General features: G+C 34.4%; 1 protein-coding gene across 2 annotated transcripts; it reads right to left on the reverse strand.

The window, feature by feature from the left end:
- Positions 1-317: 317 nt before the first annotated feature.
- On the reverse strand, positions 318-27,366 carry LOC128188317 (WD repeat-containing protein 7-like). 2 transcript variants are annotated; one of them, XM_052859296.1, is made up of 27 exons: positions 27,223-27,366; positions 26,132-26,330; positions 25,595-25,701; positions 25,347-25,425; positions 24,780-24,966; positions 24,173-24,243; positions 23,672-23,788; positions 21,881-22,026; positions 21,154-21,180; positions 19,912-19,999; positions 19,658-19,826; positions 19,330-19,412; positions 18,848-19,007; positions 18,445-18,662; positions 18,084-18,279; positions 17,411-17,728; positions 17,175-17,276; positions 16,085-16,793; positions 15,143-15,380; positions 14,617-14,815; positions 14,055-14,255; positions 13,662-13,848; positions 12,707-12,977; positions 11,858-11,940; positions 11,436-11,538; positions 4,199-4,303; positions 318-3,339 (listed from the first exon to the last, which is right to left on the reverse strand). In XM_052859296.1, exons 2-27 carry the CDS (start codon positions 26,291-26,293, stop codon positions 3,154-3,156), a joined length of 4,512 nt encoding a protein of 1,503 aa, XP_052715256.1. In that variant the 5' UTR covers positions 26,294-26,330; positions 27,223-27,366; the 3' UTR covers positions 318-3,153. The 2 variants fall into 2 exon arrangements, with proteins under 2 accessions (XP_052715256.1, XP_052715255.1); XM_052859295.1 differs by lacking the exons at positions 21,154-21,180; positions 27,223-27,366 and having other exon boundaries at positions 26,132-26,374.
- Positions 27,367-27,533: the final 167 nt, after the last annotated feature.

Here is a 27,533-nt window from a genome sequence, read left to right on the forward strand (position 1 = left end):
ACAACTCAAAAACAACATTCCTGCTTCTTTTCGTAATTTCATATTGATTAAAGGGGGTTAGGCCCTTCGTTTGAACAATTTTAATATTTTTCGCCAGATATGGTAATATTAGTCTTTACATGAAATCTAAAATGTAAGGTAAGTTTTCAGAAAGCTTGGAAAGATGGCTGGACACTGGTTAATGTCATAAGTAAATTCTCATCAATTTGGTTCAAGTATAGGCCTACATGATCAAGAAACATCAATACTGGTTAACACCTTTCAATGACTTTTGATGCAAAAATCTGAAATACTCATCCACAAATAACAAACAGTAATTGCATTCCGTATAATTATCTATTGCACTTTAAAAGTTGCATGTTGACAACAAATTGCAAAGAACATGACTCGATCAAATTCACAGAATATTATCAGTAGAATATATGACTCACATAATAATAAACATAACAATTCTAAATTCATATATCACAGATTTTCTATCTCATTTTATACCCATATAGTAGGGTACATTCTAATGTAAATATACATACATGTGCATGCAATTCACTAAAACATTCACAAGTTCAGAACAGTCTAACAACACAAAAACATAACCCGGCCACGTACGAGTTTCGAAATATATTTAAGCAATAAATCCTTATGTGTCTTCAATAGGGTGACAAACACATTATGAAAGGTGATAAGTGACACAATAAGTTATCAATGCAGATAAAAATACAACATGTTCCAAATATAATCATTGCTTTATCATTTCCCTATTGTACAATATTTGGCAAAATGAATTTTGATAAATACAGCTTTTTTTTTTTTAAATTTAAAGATCATGCAAGCATCCAGCTTTAGATCTCATGAATCACTGTGAAATACAGATTGTAGTAGCTAATGTCTTAACCAAGCTATTGTTCTACAGTATTATACTCTGTCCCGAGTTTTTGCTTCCATCACTTTTCGCTTAATATTTCGATAATTATAAATACCTTTGTGCTCAAACTACGTTCATCCAGAAGTATGAAAAATCTCCAGATTATCTGTTTTCAAGCGCCCCCTCTATCGCTTCAGGTTTCAAATTACATCCCAAAATAGAAAGTCTACGGGGATTTTGCATTGCATCCATTAATAAGCCCGAATGATAACGTTGAAAAATTGCGCAAGGTGTCCCGAGCACTTCCGAATATGGATTTCCTATCATAAATCCCTGTAAGAAATTTGTTTTTCGTTCCTGTAAACTGTTTAAGTGAAAAGGGATAATTTGTCGATGAAAATATCTTGAATATTTTCCATTTCATCAATTTCAACTGTATACTTCTTTTACAGGTGTGTGCAATTTTATTAAAAATCATTAAAAAATGAAGGAAGCAATAACTTGGGACAGACTATAGTCAACAAGACTGTAAAAAAAATTGAGAAATTGTAACTTTTTTAAAAGTTTATCTTGAAAGAAAGTCATTGATGTGTCCCATACAATTGCAAAGCTGAACATGACACATTTGAAAATAGGCACCAATGTAAGGTAATATAGGCCCTTTGATTCAAACTCATGGTTGACTTCATTATATTGTCTTTGATTTTGTGCTTTTGTTGTTTGTTTCATGTGCATTTTCTGTTTGTATTTAATGCAGTAATTTGTATATTTGATGTTTCCTTCCTTCTGGCTTTGAGTAAGAAAGTTAAATTTGCCATTGAGACTTGCAAGATGGATGCCTATACAGGTAAGATCAGTACAGCACAAAAGATGTCCTTTGAACTGTGTCTGATATCTTATTATACAGGGGTTGTAGGGATATTGGCAAGGAGAGAGAAATATTAATTGTGCTCAGCTTTAACACTAGTCTAAAGGTTCACCATCCCCGTGACACTGACTGTGACACAATTATTTATTATGGCAATGACCCAAAGAGCAATGTCTAACAAACTGATAATAGGATTACTCCAGTGGAACAATCCGTTGGAACAAAGTGTTCAGTTTCAGCAAAATGAGTACTGTGGAATCATTTAAATTAGTGGGCGCCAATTTTCGTGGATTGCGGGTTTTTTGCTGGATCATGGGGATGTAATTTCGTGGAAGCGTCGGTTTTTAGTTTCAGTAAAAAAAATAACTCTTTTCAAAATATGTTTTCGTGGAGGATTTAAATTCGTGGGAGATGGATATCCACGAATACCACGAAAACTGAGCCACTACGAATTCTAATGATTCCACAGTAATCAGCAAGTTGTAAAATATTGAAATATACTGTTATATGTTCATATATTTCATTAAAAAAATCGAAATATTAATATATTGTATAATTAATATATATCCTTCCAATATTCTCCTTGACATAAAATCCACATGACAATGGAAAATTATAATTGAATTATAATTGAATAAACATTTTTTTCACTTCATAAGCAATACATATACAGCCTAACCAAAGGACCAAAATCCATCGACCGTTAATTGAACAATTTTGGTAGAGACAATGCTGGTCAGAACTTAGTGTTTCTACTATATGTGGATTCATTAGTGTTCACAGGTATCAATTTTCATAGATTTAGTGAAAAAACACAGTTTCAACATCAGGTAAATTCGTGGTCCCTGATCCTATCAATACAATGTGTTTTCAGACATATTGCATTTCAAAGAACATTTCATATCTTGATAAACTCGACCATGAAAAAAATGGTATAAGATGATAAATTTTATGAAATTACAACATATTCCTAGAGGATGGAAAAGATTTTAATTGAATTATATATCAATGCATGTGCAGCTTTACAACATGATCAATTAAGCCATTCCCTAACACTAAAAGCCTCAACCCAGGGAACACGATTTCTAGGGTTTTGAATTTTTGATAAAGAAGCCTTTGCACTGACATTTTAACCACACATTTTGCCTGGTGGATACCATGGAGTAGAATATATTAGATAATTTTAATAGATTGAATAATTATATTTCCTTAAATAATCAAGAAAAAGACTCAAAAGACAAATATAAAGAGAAGAACAAATTATTTCTTGTTTCCTTCTCAGCAATCTTGTGGACTACATATGACATTAATTTGCACATTACTCAATAAGTGAAGAGTCATTAACACATAATTATCTTCATAAAAACTGACACATCCAGGTATTTATCTAAGCTAACAAACTGATAGAGAAAATTGTCAGAGATCAGACTGAATACTTGTGCTCTTTGCCGTCGACGGTGAGCATGACAATGGAGCGAGTGTCCACCCACACCAGGCGAACCAGCTTCAGCAGGTTGGTCAGGTTTGTGACAGGAATCGGCGAGGTGGCAGTTTGTTTGACACACTTTGTCTGCTGCGATCCAATCCCAAACAGAGATGAGGAGGCGGTCTGTCGGCATCAACAAAATGGCAATTAACTGATTTAAATACCTTACATACAATCATTAAATCAAATCACAATTATATTCAATTAAAATAAAATTAAGGGGGACATAGTCATAACTTGAGATGAATTTTTTTTTTTTTTTAATATTAAAATCTTTTCAATGCCTAACATCGTTAATTAATTGTTTCTAATGCTCAGCCATAACTTGAATATCAAATGTCAGTTAGAAGCAAGACACAGATTCCATAATTTATTGCAATATGTCAGTGAACAGTGACTTGTGTTGCCATGATTTTTCAAAAGTATAAATGGCTCAATAGACAAGAGGCCAATTGGCCTTAACGGTCACCTGAGTAGCATATAACCCATACACAAACTTGTCGAGGAGTCTCATATATGCATTTGATTAATTCGGTTTCATTCTGGAGTATAAAAATTATAAATTTGTAATAATGACCACCTTCTTGCCTGGAATCTTTCAAAAAGAACTGTGAAACCTATAATTTTGGCAAAAAACATAAAGATCTGGTCTACAAAATCATGAATTCAGTTTTCCTTTCAGGTGTCTAGGGGTAAAGAAGATAATTTTTTACCGTTATATGCATTAACACCTATACATCCATTACCAGCATATACAAAATATGTTACAAAAATTATGACTTATATCTTGTTTACATAATGAGGAATTGTGAGCACTGTAACTTGAACCTGAGTAACCTCAGGCAACTGACATTCAAATTTCAGCTTATTATTAGAATTACCATAAAGAAGCATAGTAATTATTTTTAAAAAATGATTAAAATTTGAAAATTTAAGCTTAAATCATGACCATGACCAATTTTTTTTTAAGGATTCAGATTACCTGCCAAAATTTCAGACGACTGTCAACATGGGAATATGTCACCAGGAACTTTCCGTCTGCCGACACAGATACGGCAATCACTGGACCTGCATGAGCTTGAATCATCTGAAATTAAACATTATTTCCCATATACCGGTAGTTATTCAAAAACAGAATAATGGTATTTATATCACGGTTCTCCATTACTTTATAGCAGGAAATAAACTCGCGGAGTTAATTTTCGTTATATTCGCTGAAATAAAAATTCCGCGAATTTAACATCTAGTGAATAATTATTTGAGTATAATAATGATGAAGATATAAGATTTACGAAATCAGTTACACACTGCACAAAATATGTTTCCATTTTAATGGCATAACAGTATAATTGCATGACCCCGCTGAATATAATAATTATTTTGTTGATAAAAAATAATGGTATTAAGCGGTCTATCATAATAACGACCATGGCTATATTGTAACTAACTGGAAAATTGCATGATCCACCAACAGACTTTCGATTAGCTGACATGCTTTCATTTTAGGTTTTTTTTCCCCCTCTACTTCCAGTTTTGATTAAATCTAACAAGACATACATGAGACGATTTTTTTTTTTATAATAATTTGTTCAAATAGCAAATAGAATAATCAAATAACCTACAAGAATTGTCCAAAACCTTTCTTTATTCAGCACATTCTTCCTATTACATAAACTTTAAAGAAGTGAAAAGCTGTCAATGTGACACCAAACTGGGTTTTCTTTTCTATGAACTGTATCAATTATCCATGTCAACCCTGAATTGATAAACACTATACCTACCATATCCAGTGAAATGGAGTACCCTATATGCAATATTCTGCCAAAAAATGAGTTCAAAGTTCAAAAGCTGGTATTTTTTTCATAAATTATCAGAAATCAAAATCCTAGCAATATACACACCTCTGATATATGTACAATTGATCTGCAAAAGAACAACTTGCTATCTTAAAAACTGTAGGAGGATTTATCCGTACAATGAGGGTACCCTATATGCAATAATTTGCCAAAAAATGACTAAGTTCAAAAGCTCGTATTTTTTTCAGAAATTATCAGAAATCAAATTCCTAGCAATATGCACACCTCTGATATATGTACAATTGATCTGCAAAAGAACAACTTGCTATCTTGAAAACTGTAGGAGGAGTTATCCGTACAATGAGAGTACCCTTTTGGCAGCCGCCCACCCACCCGCCCACCATTTTAATAACTGGATTTTTTCGTTGGAAAACCCAGTTAAAAAGAACTGCAGAGATCAAACATGACACTGGACAGGTACCCAAGCCACGTGCGGTAATTCGTGACTTAATTCTGTCTGCACACTACTATCGGTAAATTTCAAAGTGATTAGGGTCTCAGAGTGTTTATACAAGCTCCTTATGAGTGTCTGGCACAAGAAAAAGTGTGAAACGCAATTGACAGAAGCAATCTCTCCATTATAGAAGTAAGGTGCACTTAAAGAAACTGTTATATTAACCAAACAATAATTATGAATTGGTATTACACAAACGGTGTTTTTATCAAAAAGAATTTCATTTAAATAGATATCACTTAATTGTTTTTCAACAAAATATATTTTGAAAATAAAACCTAGATAAATAATTTCTTTTTCGCTGTGAGTTATTTTACATGTACCATGTACCAATAATTATGATCAGGTTTGAATTTTGTTTAACAAATTTTGTTGTCCATGTACTGCGATTTGCTGCAAAATGGGAAAATCGCAATCTTTTCCGACCGCGATTTCAACCTGCTATACAGTATTGAAAATTTTGTAAGGAAGAGCACTTCTTATGGGTGCCCTTTCCTTGTTTTACATGTTACCTCGGCTTTTATATTTCAAAACTACATTACGAGGAGGTTATTCTGCAACATTCACTATAACAAGAATTTTATTTCTATTCTACTAACAGCTCATTATTTCCACTTATCGATTCTCCTATAGAGAGACATTCTTTCACCAAAGTTACAGATTTTCTGGACTAATTTTTTCTTTATGTATTCCTTTGTAAAAATTTGACCCCCCCCCCCCCCACAATATTATGGCCCCACCCTACCCCTGGTGATCATGATTTGAACATCAAACTTAATCTACTTTACCTGAGGATATGCTTCCACACAAGTGACAGCTTTTTAAGCTGTATGATTTTGAGAAGATTTTAAACAAATTTTCTCCATATATTTGTTGTAATAATTTGAACCCCCCCCCCTTATTATGGCCCTACCTTACCCCCAGGGATCATGATTTTTAACACATTCGAATCTACACCTCCTGAAGATGCTCGCGCTAACATCTGTGCCAACGAGAGATATTAATATAAGTTGTAGAACTTGCTTATCAATCACTGTAAAATGAATAAAGTTCAGTTCAGTTTAATAAGTATCTGTTTGAAATTTGATAAAAATATTTGAACAGTATCTTAGAAATTAGACTAAATTTAGGTCCAAGTCAAGCAATTAAAGCAAAGTTGAATTGCTCTCACACTTATGAATCTTTGTTTGAAGTTTGATAAACAAAAATCTTAAAGAGTGTTGTGAAACTAAGATACAATGTAAATACAAAATAAGAACTAGTTAAATCTTTTTGATGGTCACATGTAACATAAATAGTACAAAACTATAATAAAGTCAAATTTCTTTCAACCATATGTATCTTTCCTTGAAGTTTGATGAAAAAATCTCTTTTTAGAAACTGCATGATGTAACCACTGAGCTAAATGCAACGTGTTGTGGAAAGACCGTAGACTGAAGGATGTCATGCAGACAGATTTACAACAAACACTTCACACAGAAGACTGTTAACAACCAACAGGAAGCACTGTATTATACAGTCATGCAAATTATTATCATCCAATCTTAATAAGAGGAAAAATAGGATCTTCAAAAACATTTAAGGTCAGACACGACCTACTTCCATTTTTTCTATTTTTTCCTATCTCCACAATATGAAGATTTCCACTTCGTAATTTCATAGTCATAGTTTTATGTTATATGATTCTTTTTTTTATTCAGATATAAAGTGTTCAATTGAAAATGTATAGTATGACATTAAAATGCATTTTGCATGCTATTTTAAGGAAAATTCAAAATATTCTAGCTCTAAAACGAGCTTGGTAATGTACACTGAATTTTTGGGAATTAACAGGTCTAATTAAGGAATGAATTCAATATTTATTAGTTTTATACAAAATGGTTTGGGGCAGTTTATGCTTTATAAATAAACGTAAACTGTTCCAAACCATTTTATATTGTATAAAACTAATAAATATTGAATTCATTCCTTAAAATTTTATTTTTTTGTTATCAATTGTTGATAAAAACAGTCATTTGATCTATAAAATGACATCGAATTGTACAAAATTCAATCGTAACGTCAGGCGGATTGATACTTTTTAGACGTTAGTCTTACTATGACGTAGGCAACATTCTTTATATGATATAAAATAAATTTTTCAACCAATCAGAAAACGTGTTACAACCAGAATTAAATTATATGTTAATAAATAAGAAATAAAATATCAAGGAATGAAGGAATAAGGAATCATTATTTGAGTATTATGAGGTGATAATTTCGTTTGGGGCATGATCAAATAACTGCCCAAAGGACTTTATGATAGATTTGATCATGCTGAAATTATTACCTTATAATATTAAAAGAATGATTCCTTATTACATGTACTTATATTTATATAATTTTCAGCAGTTGTACGATTAAATATTATAATATTAATTATGCAAACCAGCTTGTGTTCCCAACAATACATCTTTTAAATTTATTGGACTGTATAGTACAAAATCGATTCGTATTTTGTTCTAGACAACGACACTGGAAAATGTAAATATTGATATATAATAAACTTTACATATGTCAAATAACCAAAAATTTTAAGCATTATCGGGATTCGAACTCAGGATGCATGGATCACAAGCCTGACACTTTATCCACTCCGCTATGGAGTAAGCTACATGTTGCTGTTGATAAAAACCTATCAATAAAACAAAAGGTTGTTTCAATGAGAGGTCAGCCATTTTGTGATGATGTGTTATTCAACATTAATGAAAAATTGAATTTTATTAAGTAATAAGATTATATTTTCTTCCAATTTAAAACATCTGTTTTATTGTTTTTGTTGCAGACAATTCTAAGTAGACATCAGCCCCATGAAACACAATAGCAGCCAGACAGACAAACAACCACGAAGAGAACGTAGGATAGGCGAGCCAAACAACATATTAAGAAACAAACTCTTGTTTCACATGAAAGTCTTTGTAAAGTCTTTCTGTAAACAAAATCTCACAGAACATAATAAACCATTACAAAGAATGTGGAAAGTGATTATTTTGGCATATTCATTCTACGCCATCAAAAGTAGTACAATACTGTAAATAAATTTTACGAGTCAGAGTACTTAATTCAGTTGTTTTGTATCAAATATAAAATCGTGATCACCAATTTTTTGATAAAATTTCCTATTAATAATTCAAAACTGTCTGAAAAATAAAAGCAAGATTTTAAAGTCAACGAGTTTGCTTCTCACTATTCTATGCGTAAATTTATTCTTCGCGTTTAATTAGGAATCTCCAATAGAATGCCAGGGTTATTAACCCTAACTACCGGTGCACTTGCCAAACATATAATTTAATGCATTATGACATGAGCAACAAGAAAATATAAGGTGTTGCTCAACATTTTAGGATAAATGAGAAAATAATGGAAAGTGGGAGCACAGGTCCAAAATATCAGTCAAAGAATATCAACATGGGTATAATGAAATACCGGTATATTTTAAAGCTGAACATTGCTCGTAAATAGGCACCGTCACACAGGTACCTGGTATATAAGCCCTTCGATTCCGTTACACCCGATTGCTCATCTTAAACTCATGGCTGACTTGTAGTGCTTTTTCTGTTGTCTTTGGATTTTTATGCATTAAATTCATATTTCATGTGCATATTATGTTTGTAAATAATGCATTGACCAGTCAACTTGACGTTAGTACTCTCCTGGTTTGAGAAAAGTATGTAAAACTTGATAATTTCATTGCGACCCGGTAACAAGGGGAGGCAAGATGTACATCCCCACAGGTGAGATCTCTAGAGCGAAATACTTTAAACTTTTAAGAGATCTGTGGCGTATTATGGGTTGTAGGGAAAGCAGTACTGAAAGAGAAATATGGTGGACAGTGCCTATTTACGAACAGTGTTCAGCTTTAAGGTCAAGATCTAGTAAATGATTCCAGAGTGTCTTTTTGGTGCTAGAACCATTATGACATCATAATTGATTTGATGAATCTTTTCCCGTATTTCACAGCTTTAAAGGAATTATGTAGAAAATAAACAATATTTTGAAATTCTTTATTTAATCACGGGAAAAGTAATTCTGGTACCTATGTTCAATTTGACATCATTTTAAAGAGGAGGTCAAAAGCTTGTTTAATGTCGTTTTTGGAGAGACTGTGGGCAATCTAGATATATTTTATTAGTCAAAAATGGACAAAACTCTGAGATTAGTTACTTTTGTCCTTCAATTTCATAGAAAATGGTTGTTTAAAAAATGATTTTTCAACGTGTTTATCAACAATTTAAGCCCCGGTACATCCTATGAAACAAAGATATTGTTATGAAACATCATTAACAGAATTTATATCTTGATTTTCATAAACCTGTAGGCACCTTTCATTTACTAGATCTTGACCTTAAGCATTTCGTGAAAACATGGAGTGGAGATTTGTGGATCCATTTTTATGTATAATGACAAACAATCAATTTGTTTGTTTGTGATTGAATAGTACCCAAAATATTAACAAAAAATAAGCCAAGATGAATATCAGTTATTCAACAGATTAAGACCAATAAAGTTACACCAATGCCCAAAAATTTAGGTAGATGCTCCTTTGCATTTAATAACTATATATTCAAGTTATCTGCTAGTTGCTCAGGAGGAGAAGATTTACATTTTATGAGAATTGCTGGATCTTTACTTAATGACTAATCAAGCTCTGCCCTGAACCGCGCCCATGAGGCTATCATCTGAAATTTCATTCCCATCATCCTGAGAAATAGACCGGCTTGGTTGTTTTTTCTATCCCAGGTTAAAAAAATTACCAGTAAACTGCTGGTAAAGGCCTCATTTTGATAGCTAGAGTACTAGAAAAGAATGAATGCATCCTAACAATATTACAAAATGATGAAACCCAGTCCTTACACTAGAACCTCTAGCTGGCCTTGGGGTCATAAAATTCACAATTTTAATAGAATCCTCTTTGCTTTTCATATCTATAGTCAAATATCTGCCCCCGATTTCAACCAATTTTTAAATAGTATCGTATAAAAATAAAATCTTCACAAATCATTGTATAGAGGATGCCTATAACTTTAATCTTGATTTTAGTCATCATTGCTCATTCGCTGTTTATCTATGACGTCACCTAAATGACCCAATTCCCGCAAATTTGCAAACAAATGGAAATATTCTCATTTTTGCTCTATATTTTGCATTCGGAAGTATCGAGCGCAGGTCTGCTCAAGTACGATTTTAACATATGTTTCTCTTTAGATCGTTATACACATTATACTAAAAAATGGTACTTGAGCAAGCCTGTGCTCGATGTTCCCCAGTCGAAAAACAATCGGAAAACACCCATATTTTGCTACAAAACATCAATTTATCAAAATGATGCAATCTTCATGACATCATTTCTATGTTATGACGTCACTGTGGTGATAAACTTTTAAACCTTTATTTCCAATATGCTTTTAACTATCTTTCACCTTATTTTTAAAGCTCTTTCTAAAACTTTGATTTTGGGGGCAAAAAATGCATAAAACCGCAAATAGTCCTTTAATCAAGAGGTTAAGGTCCTGAAATTAACAAATCATATTCCTCTTCTCTAACAAATGCGTCATCCCTATTTTAGTCACAACTGGCCAAGTTGTGTTTGTGAGGAATCTCTGAATGTTTAAATGTTAACAGACACTGAGAAAGGGAAGCAACTGACAAGCAGTGATTGAATAGGTCACATAAGCAGTACCTGGGCCTTAAAAGATGTAAAATTTCAATTACAAGTATAGAGCATTAAAAGAAAGTGACGCATATCAAAGGTAAGGATGAGAATAGGTCACTTGAGAGGTAGTATACAAGCATAAGAAAGAATGAAATACATGGCAAATGTACGGATAGGTCTTTTGATATTGATCCCTGCTGTTACCAGTAGGACATACCTGACACTTGGAATGCTGCTTTAGATCATAAAATGCCAGGCCCCCATTCTTGGCCCCAACCCAGATCCTCTTTGTGACTGGACACATACACACCATGCTGAATCTAAAATAGAAATATTCCCCTTTTATGCAAATCTTTACACAAAAACTCATTCATATTCATTAAAATTTACTATTTTTTTACGGATTTTGTTGTTAAGATATTTAGATTTTCATTAAACTTCAAATAGAATAATTGGCCACAAATTTATATATCATTGAAAATGTGCAGGATTTCCACTAAATCCCCCAAAATACCCACACATAATATTGAAACCACATACAGTACACATAGTCTAATGCACTTTCTGGAGAATATAATCATTAATGGGAGGGACTGTGTAGATTCACTGAAATGGGAGAGGCGTGGTTGAGCGACTCACCGACATATTGTGGGGAACAGTTCCTGCAGTCCTTTGGTCTTTAGTTGGTTTATGTCCAAACAGTGTATAGTCACATCCATTGCCTAAAAGTATTGCATAGGAAAGCTTGTATTCATTGAACAAATTAATTTGATTTGGCAATACCTTAGTTTTAATGCAATTCTATAGTTTTACATTGTGCAATATGTATTAAATACAGTGCACATGTACCCAGTATGTGTTTTCTTTTGTCTATGATGTGAAATGTACATCGTATTTTCAATCATTTTGATTGAAAATACGATGTACATTTCACATCATAGACAAAAGAAAACACATACTGGGTACATGTGCACTGTATTTAATACATATTGCACAATGTAAAACTATAGAATTGCATTAAAACTAAGGTATTGCCAAATCAAATTAATTTGTTCAATGAATACAGAAAATAAGCCTGCAAAATCTCATGATTTACAATTTTATCCCCCCCCCAAATAATTAACGGTTTAAAACTTATACATTGTATTGCTTTCAGTTTATAATCTGAAAAATATAAATAACCTTCTGAAAAAAAAATAGGTTACAATTTTTCCCATAATCTTTGCTGTAAAAAAATGACTGCAATTTCATACAGTTATCATGTCGTTAAAACATATTAACTCTTAGTCTATAGGCATTAATTCCTGGACAACTGTAAACAGGTTTTTTTTTAATTAACATAACTCATATCATCCTTTGTTCTCGCAGTAATAGGTTGTTCATTTCAAAACTTTTGCAGCATGTAAAATCATCTTCCATGATGGAGGCGTATCAATTTACAAGACAGTCTTAAATCATATCTAAATGTATGGACACAAGTCAACATACCTCCACCAAATGGTCAGCCACATCACTGGGCATCTTCTCCACCAGTAGCTCCACCGTTTTGAGAATTTCTAGCTTGCCCCTGACCAGCACGGAGTTAATTATCTGAGAGTGCTGAGCCTGCGCTGTCTGGGCAATGGCATTAAAGCGTGCCACTTCCTTGGCCATGGTGATGATAAACGCCGGGGGTCGGGCCGTGGCAATGAGAGACAGGGCATGTCTGGCTGTTCGACAAGCATCAGCAATAGGGGTCAGAGGTAGACCGTATGTCATGCTGTTATAATGATATTTTAAGCTATAAACTTCTATCATGTAGGGAAAAGTTCCATATATTTTAGCTTTGAAATTTGTACATTTTCTAATAACAAAAAACATGGCTGTGATCTTAATTTCACGAATACATTTTGCATATTTATCAAAATTTCTCTTGTACCAGAAAAACATAAAATTATGTTTTAATAATAATAATAATAATTGCAAGTTTTTACATAGCGCTTTTAAATTGCTGATGCATTTCTCAAAGCGCTTTTACAATTATTACCCCAGCAGACCTTAAAGCATTCCAAAGCCTTCTCAGTGCGGCAGCCGTTAAGGCGCTCAGACATTCACATTCTGACAATATCTTTCACTGTCTATAGCCAGGTACCCATTTTACACTGGGGTGGAGTGAGGAAATTCATGTAAAGTGCCTTTCCCAAGGACACAACGTCGACCTGCCACGGCCAGGATTCGAACCCACAACCTTTCGGTCATGAGTCCTGCACCTTAACCATTCGGCTACCGACGCCATTTTATCATAAAAAATTGCTGAATTTTTTTTATTATTAATATTCACATAGAAACTATCACAGGGACCTTACTCAAAAGAGTATCAAACTGGAAGACAGAGTATGCTTGTACAAAGAGAGATAACTCATCTATTAAACTGATTTAGAATTTGGAATTTGTCTTGAGTTACCTTGGCACTAGACGATCAGAATCTATACAAAGCTCCAACAGTCCAAGTAATACAGCGGAAACTTCGACATATGGTTCCCAAACTGTGAAGCCTCTTCCAATCAAATCAATCGCAGCTCGACGAATGGGAGAGTATGCAGGTAATTTTCTGCTTGGAGGTTGTTGTAAAAGGAATGTCAAAGCTTTACCTGAATTTAAAAATGATCAAAACTGTTTTGAGATTCTTATTGTTTCCCTTGATATTTTCCTAGGCATTTTTCCAAAGACAAGGATGAGAAACACAGTTGAGAACATTGCACTGAAAGTCTGATCACGTTTGCAATGATTTTCATAACAGATGTTCATTAATAATGTGGAGAATTAAAAAAAATAAATTCTGAAGAATTTAAATTACTGGTATGTCTGGCTAAGGAATAGTTCTGAAGAGTGAATCCCTCTTGAGCTGACTTTTTGTTCTTCTTGAGTTCCTCTAACTTCCGTCGACTTGGCTCTATCTCGTGTCCAAACTCAGCACCTATCACTCCAAGCATCACAATGGCTGTGGCTTGTTTCTTTCTACTTTCAAATGATGATGAAGCTTTCTGAAGGGGGATATCTAAATAAAACAAATATTTCATTTTTAGTATATACGGTATCATTCTTTTCTTAGTTGATAAAGTATTTGAAATAAAGTATTTTTCAATGTACAGGGGACAATTTCATAAAATTAGGCTATGTAGGTACGAGATAAAAACGTACTGGCTATTAAAGATGTGATGAATTTCTGACAAAATCTTAAAATTCTTTTGCTGAATCATTATCACTAAAGCAATCTTTTTATAAATGACAATCAGGATTATGAGCAATCTTTTTATAAATGACAATCAGGATTATGAGCCTCAACTAATTATTGTACACATACCTGTGCATACATCTGTGAAGTACATTTACACTTGAATAAATAATAGTATATTAACCATTGATCATTGGATCTTCCTCCTCGTCGTCTTCATCCCCTTCCTCGTTCTTCTGCAGTGACTCGGCATTCATCAGGCTGAGCTGGGGGTCTACGTAGGTGGGCAGGAAGGGAGACCATTGGTCCAGTACCTCCTTCCTCCCCTCAGGACCGATTCTTCTCAGTTCTGCCAACAGCAGGGCTTGGGCAGCTTCACGGATCTGCCAAGGGAAAATCATTATTGGATTTCTCATTTATGAAATTACCCCCATTACTTAAGTTTAGTTATTCCATTGTATCTTCCTAGAAACTAAGCTTACTTTTCTCTTATATTTTTCCTGTACAAAGAAACACTTTGGTCTTATTTTATTGGGCTTATTAAATACTTAGCAATGAAATGTAACAACATTACCAGTATGATATACATGTCTGCTCAAATACTATTTTTTATAGCTTACAATAATACTGGTATGCATGTGTAACTGTAAAGTAAAAATTCTTTGACAACATTTTACTTTCTACAGTTGATGAAACTGTACAAAACTCACTTCCAAACACCTGTCCTGCCATCTCCTGGCCAACATCTCAAGTTGGGGTGCTTTCAGGTTTTCAGACCCCACCATTTCTGGCAGTAACACGCAGTGAAGTGCCGCCTTCAGACTCCACCCCTGCTTTATCTGTGACTGCTGCATCATGATGGCGTCTGTCTCATCATCACTGGTGCCTGGACTGTCCATGGATTCCGACACCACCAACCCAAGGTTACCTGTGTATCTTTTTCTACTCCTACAGAAAACAACAACACTAATTCAACCAGATTCTTCAGATAACCCACCCTCAACTTCTCTACATTGATGTTTCTTAACTGATACCTGAACATTCATACAAAAACCTTTAAAGTTATGATATAAACCTTCAAATTTCACTCCAAAACATTTCATTACAACCAAAATTCCAAAACCTCGAAATTGTAATCAGTAACCCATCGTCTCTCAAGCCACAGTCCTGATTCCACATTGCTCTCTTCTACCAGTGGCTGCTTAATCATATAAAGTATCATAAAGCTGAATATACCTGTGTCATATGTTACATCATGTTTTAACTTGATTTTACATACAATGCACTGTTACCGCATCAGCAGTAAACAACATGTTATATGTAAACTGCATTTGGATGATAAGAGGTCACATTAAAGGTCAGTCCCTGGCTATGCTTTATTCGCTTTGGTCAATATATCAATGAACTACAAGATATTTTTGTCTCATGCAACCCCGGCCAAATGGCAGAGGATCTTAAATATGGGCCAAGGTTGGGACAATGCCCGCAACCAAAATCTGCATCAAAATCTTCGTAACCAAAACCATAATTTTGCATCAAAAATTCTCTATCACTACAATCAAAACCCACAAACTACAACCAACACATTACAACCAAACATATCATATGCAAAATATAAAACACCTACATAAAATGTGACAGAAAAATATTACCTATTTCTTTTTTTCTTTATCTTGTCTGTTACAAAGGTAGCATGACTCATACTCATTAGAGTGTTGGCTGTTGAGATAATAGACAGCAAATGATTGGTTGTCACAGCACTGGAAATCTGCCAACGGGCCTTTGATGAGAACGCCTTCATTTCGTCCTGTACTGCGGTGGGCCTTCTCTCTGGTATTACTCGCTTGTTGCCAGAGTCACTGTCCTGGTCGCTATCGGTGTAGTCTGACTGAGCCAGACCATGTCTCTGGGCCAGGTTCACAGATTTGTCAAACTGACCACTAGAGGCCGACCGAGCCTGCTGCATCAGGGTGACTTTAGCAGGCGTACGCATCACCTCTTTTGGCATTTTACCCGTGGATTCCTCCTGGCAGAACAACTTGTGCCAGCCAGGTAGCATCAAAGACATGTGACCTGTGCGTGAAATCAGTCCAAAAGACATTGGGCACCTGGGCTGCAACAATCCCAGCTTGTTCATACAGAGTTTATCAAGGTCTGGGTCCAGGCCCCAAGCGTGTAGGCAGGACAAGAAGAGCTGAGCAATGTCCAGGGTTAGGCTCCTGTCTGAGTAGGACACAGATTTACGGCTCGGAGAGGAAGCATGGGCAGGGGATCCCCCATGTGAGCTGGATTCCGAGCGAGAGGGACTCTTCTGTCCTCCAGCTACGGTATCTGCCTTCTCCTTCATCTTAAACATCATACCTAAAAACAAATCAATCATTACCCAGTAAAGCTTTAATTCTGCATTTATTCTGCATTGCTCTGTTATATTAGCGTTTCATCTCCATAATATTTAAGACTTTAAAGTACAGACTTTAATTTGAAAGGCTATAATTTTGAGGGTGTTGTCAATGCAAATATTTCCTGCACAGAATCAGTTCTTTAAAAATGTACCATATCTTGTTTCTGTTTTAATAGATCAAGGACAAAAGCCCAAAATAAAATTAATAATCAAAGTTGATGGTCTCCCTATAACATAATCATGACTTGATTTAGTTCATGAATCTTCTAAACATTTACATATATGTGTGTGTGAGTTAGTACCACTTTTTACAATAAGGTGGATGTAAAACAATCTCTTACTGTGCATTCCACCATGGTCTGACTGGTCAGTGTATGGTAGGTATCCTTTGGCCTCCAACTCTCCTGGTGACATTGTGGAATATTCTTCTGTCAATAGCTGGACTGAATGTACAAATATAGCATATAATCAACCATAGATTCCTTAGAAATATTTAGTTATCAAGATGAATCATACACTAAATCACATCAATGATAATCATAATGAATGTTGAACAGCATGCTTTGTTCCAACTGACCAATCAGGGACTCTGTATCAAAAAACAGAATGTGGATGTCTGGATCCTTCAGATTGGCTCTGATGCCCTGAATGAACATTGGATAAGTCTGTTGTTTCAAGAAGTCACTCCTGTGTGTAGATGCTTGGTGGCTGGTCCCACTCTGAATCTGTAATTTCTGCTGAGCAAGGTTTTTAAATGTTGCCAGGTTGCGGCGTTTGAGTGCCTGAGTGAGGGTGATATTTGGGTTAACAAGGCTCTCCATGGGCGTAGCATTTTCATCACAGTTATTTAGAATTTCCTCTGCTGTTATTCCATGTACAACTCTGTCCAGGTGACCTATAAGTATTGATATACATACATTTGTGCATGTCCTACTTTAAAAATATTAATATTGGGAAGGAATGGAACATTTAAAATGTTAAGATTCATAAAGGTACAATATATATATGATGTGGTCGATCCCTTTTCAAATTCTCAAAATCTATCACATTTGCAATAAATAAACTGCTTCAATTCTTATAAACTTAAAATCTGCTCTTGAATCTACACCAGATTACATGATCATGCTTTTACTGATTGAGTTTATTCTGTTTTACCTAACACAACACGATTCTTCAAATGTCTTGGCTATTCTGTGAGACATTTGTAGATAAATGACACAAAGTTTGGACTGATGAAATATGTTCTTTACCTGTTTCCATCTGCCAGACATACACAGTGCCATCAGAGCAGCTGACTACCATGAAGTCGTCCAGTGGTCGCCACTTAATGGTCTGTACAGGAAACAGGTGCCTCCCTGCAAGCATTATACACTTCCTCTCCCTCAGACTCAGCAGGGTGACTGAATGGTCACTGGCCACTGAACACACACAGGGCAGAATTCTAGACTATACAAGTAGGGGGGAAAAATCAAAATTAATAACTTTTTTTCCAAAACAGTTTTTGAAAGTAGGTTGACTAAAGTGAAAAAATTAAGAGACAATATTCTCTGAATACTTCACTGCATTTATTATGCACTAAATTCAGTTTGATAACAGTTTGATGAAACTTGCATTGCAATTGTTTGGTGGGCACAGTAACTGAGTTATTTCCCCTCCATGGACAGTGAAAGTATGGAGTTTACAGCCAGTGTAGATATCCCAGAGCATGACGGAGAAGTCTGCCCCGCCCGACAGTAGGTGCTGGGGCTCATAGCGAGTGCTCTCATTGAACGGGTACAGCAGACTGGTCACACGGCCATGATGTCCATGTAGAATCTTTATTGGAACATCTAGACACAAAGAAAAGACAGTATCCTATAAACATACATGGCCATACTTTAAACAGAAAAAAACCATGTTTTAGGAATTATCATTGAATTATGATTGTTATGTTAATGAATGTCATTTCATATCAAAAAGAAAGAGACTACCTAAATCTTTCCTATGATTTAGGTTGAACATCACACACATTTACCTTTGTGTTTGAACTCCTCTACTTCCAGCAGCTGTAAGATAATGCTCTGTGTTGCCGGGGCAATCACGATGGACCCATTCTCTCTCCCACAGGCCACTTTTCCTTGGGATGGTATGTATATGGTCGAGGTAATAGCTAATGGCTGGTTATTCTCATCACACTGGAAGCAAAAAGATCTAGAGCTCCAGACAGCCAATTTATTTTTTTCTTTTGCCCCATAGAAAATTACCGGTACACAGATGTGGATGCTAACATTAAGGTGAAAAGTGCATTTGATTACAGACAAAGGGCTTGGCACTAAGTATATAGGTAAAAATGTTGAAGGACCTTGTACAGTATTGCTTTAGAGATGAGATTTCATTGATTCAAATAAGAATCTACTTGCTAAACTTCATTTTTATCATCCTGAAACATGACAATAGTGATTAATCTAAAGAAATATTGAAATAGACATGTTCAGGTAGACATATGTATTTCTGTACCAGTCCATCTATGATGCCAGCTGGAGGGTGATGCAGATTCTCCCAAATATCAGCCAGGGATGTACTACACCTAGGAGGCAAAGCTGTAGAAAAAAAAGATTGCAAATTAAAATGATTGCATTGCAGTAATATACACTAAATGTTTAAATGAGAAATAAATATTAAAATATCAAAATCATCTATGAAGTGGCTAACACGCACATTGAAAATATTCATTGGAGGGATCACCTTTCAGTTGTAAGCAACATAGTCTCAGATTTAAATTTATTAAAAATTATGAAGTCAAAATTATTCCAACTATGTAGTTTACTGAGAAAGTAATTCTTACCCGGTAATCTATCAAAACTCTCTTGGCGAACCAAGGTCATTTGCCTCTCTGTGACCTCGGGAAGTGTCCACATCACAATCTGGCCCTCAGAATCTCCACGAAGCAGGTACCGGCCCGGAATGTCACTTTTGCCAACGTGAAATGTCATGGCAGGAGAGCAAGCCATAGACTAAAACAAATATCACTTGGTATCAAATGGCTTAACAAAAGAATGAAAATATTTTCATTTCATAGATTTTCATGTGAATACTTACAGACTCTGAAAACATGTCTAGGATGTAATAAGCATGGGGTGAGGTCTGATTAGAAGGTTTACGGTACTCAATACTTTCAGCATTGGCACTAAAAGAAAGTGTAGATAATAATATAAACTTCATCAAAAATAATACAAATTTAAAAAAAAATTGCAGTTTCTTTTATTGTTTACATGTCCTCTAAATAGTTTCATGTTTATTTGCTTCATAGGTTTACTATGCCTGTTTCTTTTTTCTTTATTTTTCTAAATTTATCTAAAAATAGAAACGGTATTTAAAACTAGAGATTTCCTCATTTTAACAATTTCCAAGAAGAAGTTTATGAACCAGTTGCTCACCTGAGCAGTAGAGTGTAAATTTACATTAAAGTCACAACCCCTTGGTCAAGCATTGCATTACTTTTTCCATGACCTTAAATATCGTGACAAAGACCTTTACAAAATGATTGTGCAAGAGACTCATTGGGTGAAACATACTGGTATTTAGAAATACTTGACTATGACGTTTTATCTTCTTCTTTTTTTTCATTCGAATTTGCCAAGATGAACTTTGATCAGAAGACGTTGATAGATTCCTCTGCTCAGGTGAGTCTTAATTGCAGAACAACTGAACAACAAGCAAGCAAACATTCTGGACAAGACATTTTCACCATTAGATGTATAGCCCTACGTATTTACATTCGCTAATGCTATCATAGTCAGCACATAAACAACTGTACAATAGCGCCGAGACACCCAAGGATTTGCATATTCATAAGTACAAGTAGCTGTATATTCATTTTCTTCCAGATGCATGTATGTGTAAATGTGTAAATTTTCTGTATGCTTTTGTTAATTTGTACATACATGTAAAAGCCCTGCTTTAGACCAAAAATATCAATTCTAATAGTTTTAAATAAATTGACACTACATGTAGTAATTCAAAGATTTAAAAAATTATTATAAATTGGTTAGTTTAAATGATCAGAGAAAAGAATAAGCAAAAAGAATTACTAACAACATTGAAAATAAAGTTTTATAGGAGGGAAGCAGACATTTGCATAAGTTGTAAGATTTGTCAGATTAAAACACTAGCTTTTTTTAAATGTTTTTTTTAATAAATAATTACATCTTCCCAAGAATGACTAGCAAAAGAGAGGGTTATTGCAAAGGGTTATTGAGGTTGAATGAATGAATAAAAGCAAATTAAACAAAATACAAATTGAGAAAAAATTCTGTTTTGTTCAAGAAATGCATCTGTTACCTTTCCAATACTTTTCCCTTAAGCAAACTTGAAAAGTGAAAATAAATCTAATAATTACTAATAAAAATGAGTAATTACAAACTCAAAGTGCAGTTCCACAATGACAAATGAATATACAAATACTAAACAACAAAATATGGTTCTAAACAATACAACATTCACTCCCTGTGTATATTAATGGTTCATTTGTTCCTTAAGCAGTTATTTTTCTTCTGAACTTTTTACTATTCATAAGAAAATGCTATTTAATTCAACTTAATTGTTGCCTGAATCCAGTTCTGATTCAGAACCATAATGTACTCTAAGATATAATGTACACATGAAAATATAATGCTGACCACACACAATTGCCATTCCATCATTTCCATAATATTTGTTAATCTCTTGGTACTCAAAGATGCATTTGTTGTTTAATTTTAATTTCACACATATCAATCTACATTTCCATATGTACGGTAATGTACAAAGACTGAACAGCCCTCAATCTAACTTTAGTGCAAAGTATGTAATACATAACAATTATCTTCAGTTTTTTCTAATGAAATGAGATGAAAAGATTATATCTAATAACATTAAATGCAAGTATGACCATAACCCTAGAAATTGGAACATACTGGTATATATTAGGAAGTCAAGATTATATAGAACAAACAGTATCTATCAAATGACTATATACTGTACAAGAACACTGCACTACTAGCCACATCCACAGTGCGATTCCTCTCACCTGACAGGTAACTTGTACAGGTAACCTTTGCCCTCATTGCTCCAGACGATGACCTTGTCCACGCTGATGAAGTCCCCACCTGACCACCGCTCTCCACACCTGTTGGATTCTGAACACAGCAAGGTGAAGTCTCCTGCATCGTATATCTAAAAATCAAGTTTTCACACTGTTATAGTGAGCATGGGGATACACACATATATTACATTAAATGACATACATGTCCTTGTACACGGTACAAAAAGTTGCTTTCAAATTCACTAATATAGGTATTTTTACATAAATAAAAGTAAAATTAAACTCTGCATAAAAATGTGATTTTCACAAACTTCAGATAAGGCAAAAATAATTTTTTTAACATTGAAAAAAAAATGTTGTAATACAATGTACCGTATTTTCCCGACGATAAGTTGGTATTTTTTTTCTCTGAAGCAGAGCACTCGACTTATCGTCTTGATCGACTTGTCTAAGGCTTGAGGTCAGACAATTGTGAAAAACAGTATTAAAAATCTTGGTTTTAATCATCTTGAGCTGGCTGTGTTATTGAAAATTACGTTGTTGAATTCAATGTTCATCTTTAATTATTATCATTTTCACTCATCTGTTAACACTAGAATACATATTAATAACAGTTATTGAACAATGGTGCATTGTTTTTAATCAATTAAAAGTTTTACCGTTCCATTTTTATAAACACATTGTCACATGATTCCATATATCACTATAGTGGGAAGATAATATTGCGCAGTAAAATTGAAACCAAACTTGGATGGAAAAAAATATTGCAGTAGGTCCGGGGAATGTTTTAAAGTTTTATTATTTTATTAGTAAAGAGTTGTTAGTGGAAAGTATAAATAAGAAATATTTTATGGTCAAAATCAATCTTAAAATAAGTAATCGGCAATTATCAACTCTATTGTTTATACGGTAGACTGATCCCGGTTGTGTTAATAATCTTGCTAAGGCTGACATCTATACGGCAATTTCACTCCCTGTGTACATAAAGAGTACCGTTATAAGATTGATTATAGTTCATTAATTAATTATTGTCCAATTCTTTGATTATTGTTCAATAAAAAATTTAGGAAACGTATGTATGTCGTATATCGTCATTATCAAGTCGTACAAATGATCGATCTATTCTAACAGTGTCTCTGTAAAATAATAGCGTGTAACTCTATTACTGGATACAAAGTAAACAAGTTTCATCAAATCATAGTAATTGCTAAGCTTTCTGCACTTGAGATCCCCCTTTGAAGTCCGACACGAGACAGGTGCATGCCTCTGACACCGGAAATGGGTAAACAAACATTGACCACGCGCAGAGTCAACAGGTGGCTGGTTACGTAATGGCGAATACACTGGCGATGGTCATAGTGGATAATTATTTTAATGCATGGGAATAAAATATTTCTGTCAAAGTAAGTTTAGTTTTGCATAACATGCGATATCGGGAATTGTTTACAATGCAAGCGACTTTGTAGATGTTGTCGGTATTTGAAAATATGATGCATAAGTATAAAGAGTAATTGTTTAAAATGTTAATCATTAATAATAATTGGTAGCAATATCGGGGACATCGTGGCATCATACACTGATAAAGTTACTGCAGTTTTATACACCATTTTGAAGCGATAAGTTTGACGTGTGGTCTGAATCGACGTATCGTAGGATTTTGTTAAAAATTTGGCTAAAAATGAGCAATTCAACGAGTCGTCCGCATCGACGAGTCGTCGGGAAAATACGGTAGGTACATGTATATAGATACTGTTGCAGTGCATTGTGGGAACTCACCTGCCAATACTTGGAGCAGACTATCAGGACAGTTCTCTGATTGTAAGGACAGCAGGTTAAAGTCTGCGCATTCAAACAGCGGATCTGCTTGGACTCGTTTTCATACACTGGCTGTGTCTGAGATACAGATAAACAAAAGATTGATTTTGAATTTTCTTTTTGAGTCTTGAGAACTAATCCATGACAATTTATTTCCGTGAGCAATTTGATAAATTTCCACCAAATTGAAATTTTTTTGTCTTCATGTCATTGTGAAGTATCAATGAGCAGAGTTTGCTAAGAAATCTGGCAAATAATTATCACATGCTAAAAATGCTTTCCTTTAACAATGTGCCCACTTATCTCAGTTATCAGAGCATTAAATGATAAGATATCATTGCTCCAAGAGATCACAAACCTCAATGATGACCATGTTATGTAAAAGTCTACCTGAGTACCTCACACTGGTTTTTTTTTCTCATCAGTTGTATATAAGTGTATTATAACAATGCTGATGCCTACCATGTTTTCACTACCAGTCAGGGTCCAAACTTTGACTGCTCCTGAATTAGAAATGGCTACCACAACATCATCTGTAAAGAAAAAAAATTGTTAAGATGTAAAAAAAAAAAACAACAAAAAAACAAACCAACAACAAAACAATATTATATGCTGCTTTTTTTCACTGTTTGTTTCAGTGATTTTTATACTTAATAAACATGTACAATAAGATAAATCTATGATTCAGTGACATTAATGTGGTATGGGACACCTCCAAATTGTGACGTACTATTTATCTAAATAAAAAAAAAAATTGTGTAATTTTATTAAAATTTCTTTCCACAAAACTGTCACATAACAGTATAGCACATAGGGTTAGAGCGTTCACTGTGACTCTGTAAGTCATGAGTTTGAATACCACTTGGGATGTATTTTTTGGTCAAATATTTTAAAATTTGAAAATTCTAAGCCGGTGAAAGTATTTTGATTACCGATATAATGTACTTTTATCCACATTAATATTGGCAGATGTCCCCCACCACTTTAATTCTTCTTAATTTTTACAGAGATGAAAATAACGGTAAAGATAAAAAAAAATGTTCCCTTAAACATTTTCAAGTGACAATACCTTTACAGACAGATCGGCCTTCCTTTGTGACGGGATGGAGGATACAGCATGCACTGATCCAGTCCGGGGCGACCTTTGATGACAGCGTGTATAGGATTTCCAAAGAGTTGGGATTGATGATGAAAATTTCTGGATAGTATCCGTTACACACCAGACGCACATCCTTGGACACTTGAAAGTGATAGGCCTGTAAGATGTGTCAAACACTGCATGACTTCAGTCTTAATTTAAATGTTTTATGCTATTAGAATCCCTGCACTATTCTATTTTTTCTTGAGTGTTCTTTTTTTAATTTGGTTTTGGGGGGTGGGGGGTGGGAAGTCTACTAATAAAATGTATTATCATAAATTATAGTGAAATAATTCAATAAACATTTACATGTACTACAGAATACCATAAATGTTCAATTCATTCAAAAGTAAGAAAAAAAACAGAATACCGGCACATGCTCAATTTGATTCTGTAATACCCTAACTAGAAGGATGTTCATCTACAAATCATTAATTATAATAAAGACAATTTGGAATCTATTAATGAATATGATATAGGAATGAGTAAAAGAGTTACCTGCATATTGGTGTGAATGTGGGGCATCTTAGTGTTTTCTACACATCTCCCATCACTAATATCCCATAAGCACATCTCTCTGTGTGTAAAAAAAGAACATTAGATCAACTGTAAACAACCCCTCTACAAACAGGTCTAACTCAAAGCTTCGAAAATCAAAAACTTCACTTAAAAATCTTGATAAACAAAATATACCGGTAATTCAAAACTATAAATAGAATCTCCCTTGAAAGGTTAAGTGCACTTACCCATTCTCTGAAGCACTCACAATGTACGGAGTGTCTGCTTTCTCGCTACCTAGTGCTAAACAGCTGATGGCTGCCGTGTGACCAAACAACATACTGCGGGGGTAGATCTGTTAGGAATAATTATGGTCAGTCATTCTGACTTAATCGTCTTCAAAAAGCAACTACATAACAACGTGTGCAATATCCTTTAATGGCTGAAGGATAATGTAACCTATAGTATATGCAACATGTAACAAACTGTCTAGGCCCTAATGGGGCATTTGGGTTCGTCAGTCAAAAAGAAAAGCATGTCTGAAATACTAGCTAAGATTTTGGCAGTGGTGATTCCATTGGATTTTGAGGTGAGCCTGTACAGAGTGTTGATAGATCTTGTATAAAAAAAATCATAGAGAAGCTGATTCTCAGGTATAATTTTAATTTCATTGACCTCAGGCCAGATCTGAATTCAAACCAGAACCACTTTAATCTCTTAATCATATTCTCAACCGAGTTATCTGGCACTGGCTATAGAAAAGGTTGGACAATGCATACATGTACCTGTGAGTTTTCAGCAACATCCCAGATGCCAATCTGTCCGTCATTACATCCTGTTATAATGTTCTTTTGGTCAGGTGTCATAAGTATGGCAGCTATACAGTGAGTGGGTGGTCTCCTCCCCCACAGTACCACTGGTACCACTAGGTTACTGCTAGTGGACATGGTGCGATGCAGGGTTCCAAGGCTTTTCAACCAGTCTCTATAGATATCAAAATTTGTCAGCTTCATCTTTAAAAGGCACTGAATGGGCACATACATGTATATACTGCAATCATATATCATTGAAAAGCTTATTCGATTCAACATACTTGCAGAACTCTAACTCTACAGAAAATTTGGGTAGGCCAACCTGATCATTTAAGTTGCAACATAATATTGTCCGAGTTGCTATAAAATCTGGATTTAATCAGTTTGACATTGATAAATATTGAAAAAAGTCTTCAGACATTTCACTCCTGATTTTGATTACTTTACTTACCTTTCACCTTCACGTGTCAAGTACAGTAGTAAAATGTTTACTGAAGTGGTTTTTTTTGTATCAAATATATTTACTATCAAGAATGTATTGGGATTCTTGGAGCCTGGTTTGCATTTTAAGCCTGGTAGATTGCAATTTCTCTTGTAATTAAAAAAATGTAGCTTTATGGCCTGCTCACCAGAATTTCAGGCGTGCGATCAGTTACTGCCGAGTACCATTTGTCACCAGCGCATTTTTACGTCATTTTTTGTCTATATTTTTATGTGTTGATAAAATAATGTAACAATGCTTTGGCGAGAAATGGTAATCGGCGAGAACTGGTCGCACGCTAGTATGTATCTCTCAATAATAAGGGATATGATATATACTTGCATAGATTTCTGCATAAAATAGATAATAGGTTTAATCACAATTATACCACTTGGTAAACATTTTAAGTTAAAGTCAGTTACCCTGTAGATCTATCCTTAGCAAACTAAAACCATTTGCAGACACTTTTCAGTCTTTTGCGACTATTTGCTGGTTAACTAGAATTTCCTCGATCATACAATGACATATACACAGTAAAAAATACTTTAAAATAAATACAGAAACGTTAAAGTAAATGCATTACTCGAGTGATTAGATTCCAATGACGGAAGGGGAGTATCCTTTAATTTTTTTGCAATCTGACGATATGATAATCATCCTCGCAGTCTGTCACCAGACATCGATTTCTCTTCTGTCAATTTCTCGAACCGAACAACTCACGTAGAGAAAAATCTAGTCCCTGTGTTCTGCCTTAATCTTTTCCGAATAAGTTTCAATTCAAATCTTGTATCTTCAAAAGAGTTAATATCACATTACAACAGACTCATTTAAAATGCATACTTATTTTTTTGACAATGTAAAGAACAGGCATAACATTAGCGCGTATTAATCCCA

The sequence above is a fragment of the Crassostrea angulata genome, chromosome 6, assembly GCF_025612915.1.
Source record: "Crassostrea angulata isolate pt1a10 chromosome 6, ASM2561291v2, whole genome shotgun sequence".
Classification (NCBI taxonomy): Eukaryota; Metazoa; Mollusca; class Bivalvia; order Ostreida; family Ostreidae; genus Magallana; species Magallana angulata.

What these genes read in the sequence shown, in the direction of transcription:
- LOC128188317 (XM_052859295.1), bottom strand. Translation starts at nt 26,359, where the DNA reads ATGAAGCTGACAAATTTTGATATCTATAGAGACTGGTTGAAAAGCCTT. An exon ending in CTGTACAAGTTACCTGTCAG is followed by an intron (nt 20,000 to 21,880) that starts GTGAGAGGAATC and finishes ACTTTCTTTTAG; the next exon opens with TGCCAATGCTGAAAGTATTG. An exon ending in TGATACAGAGTCCCTGATTG is followed by an intron (nt 17,277 to 17,410) that starts GTCAGTTGGAAC and finishes TTGTACATTCAG; the next exon opens with TCCAGCTATTGACAGAAGAA.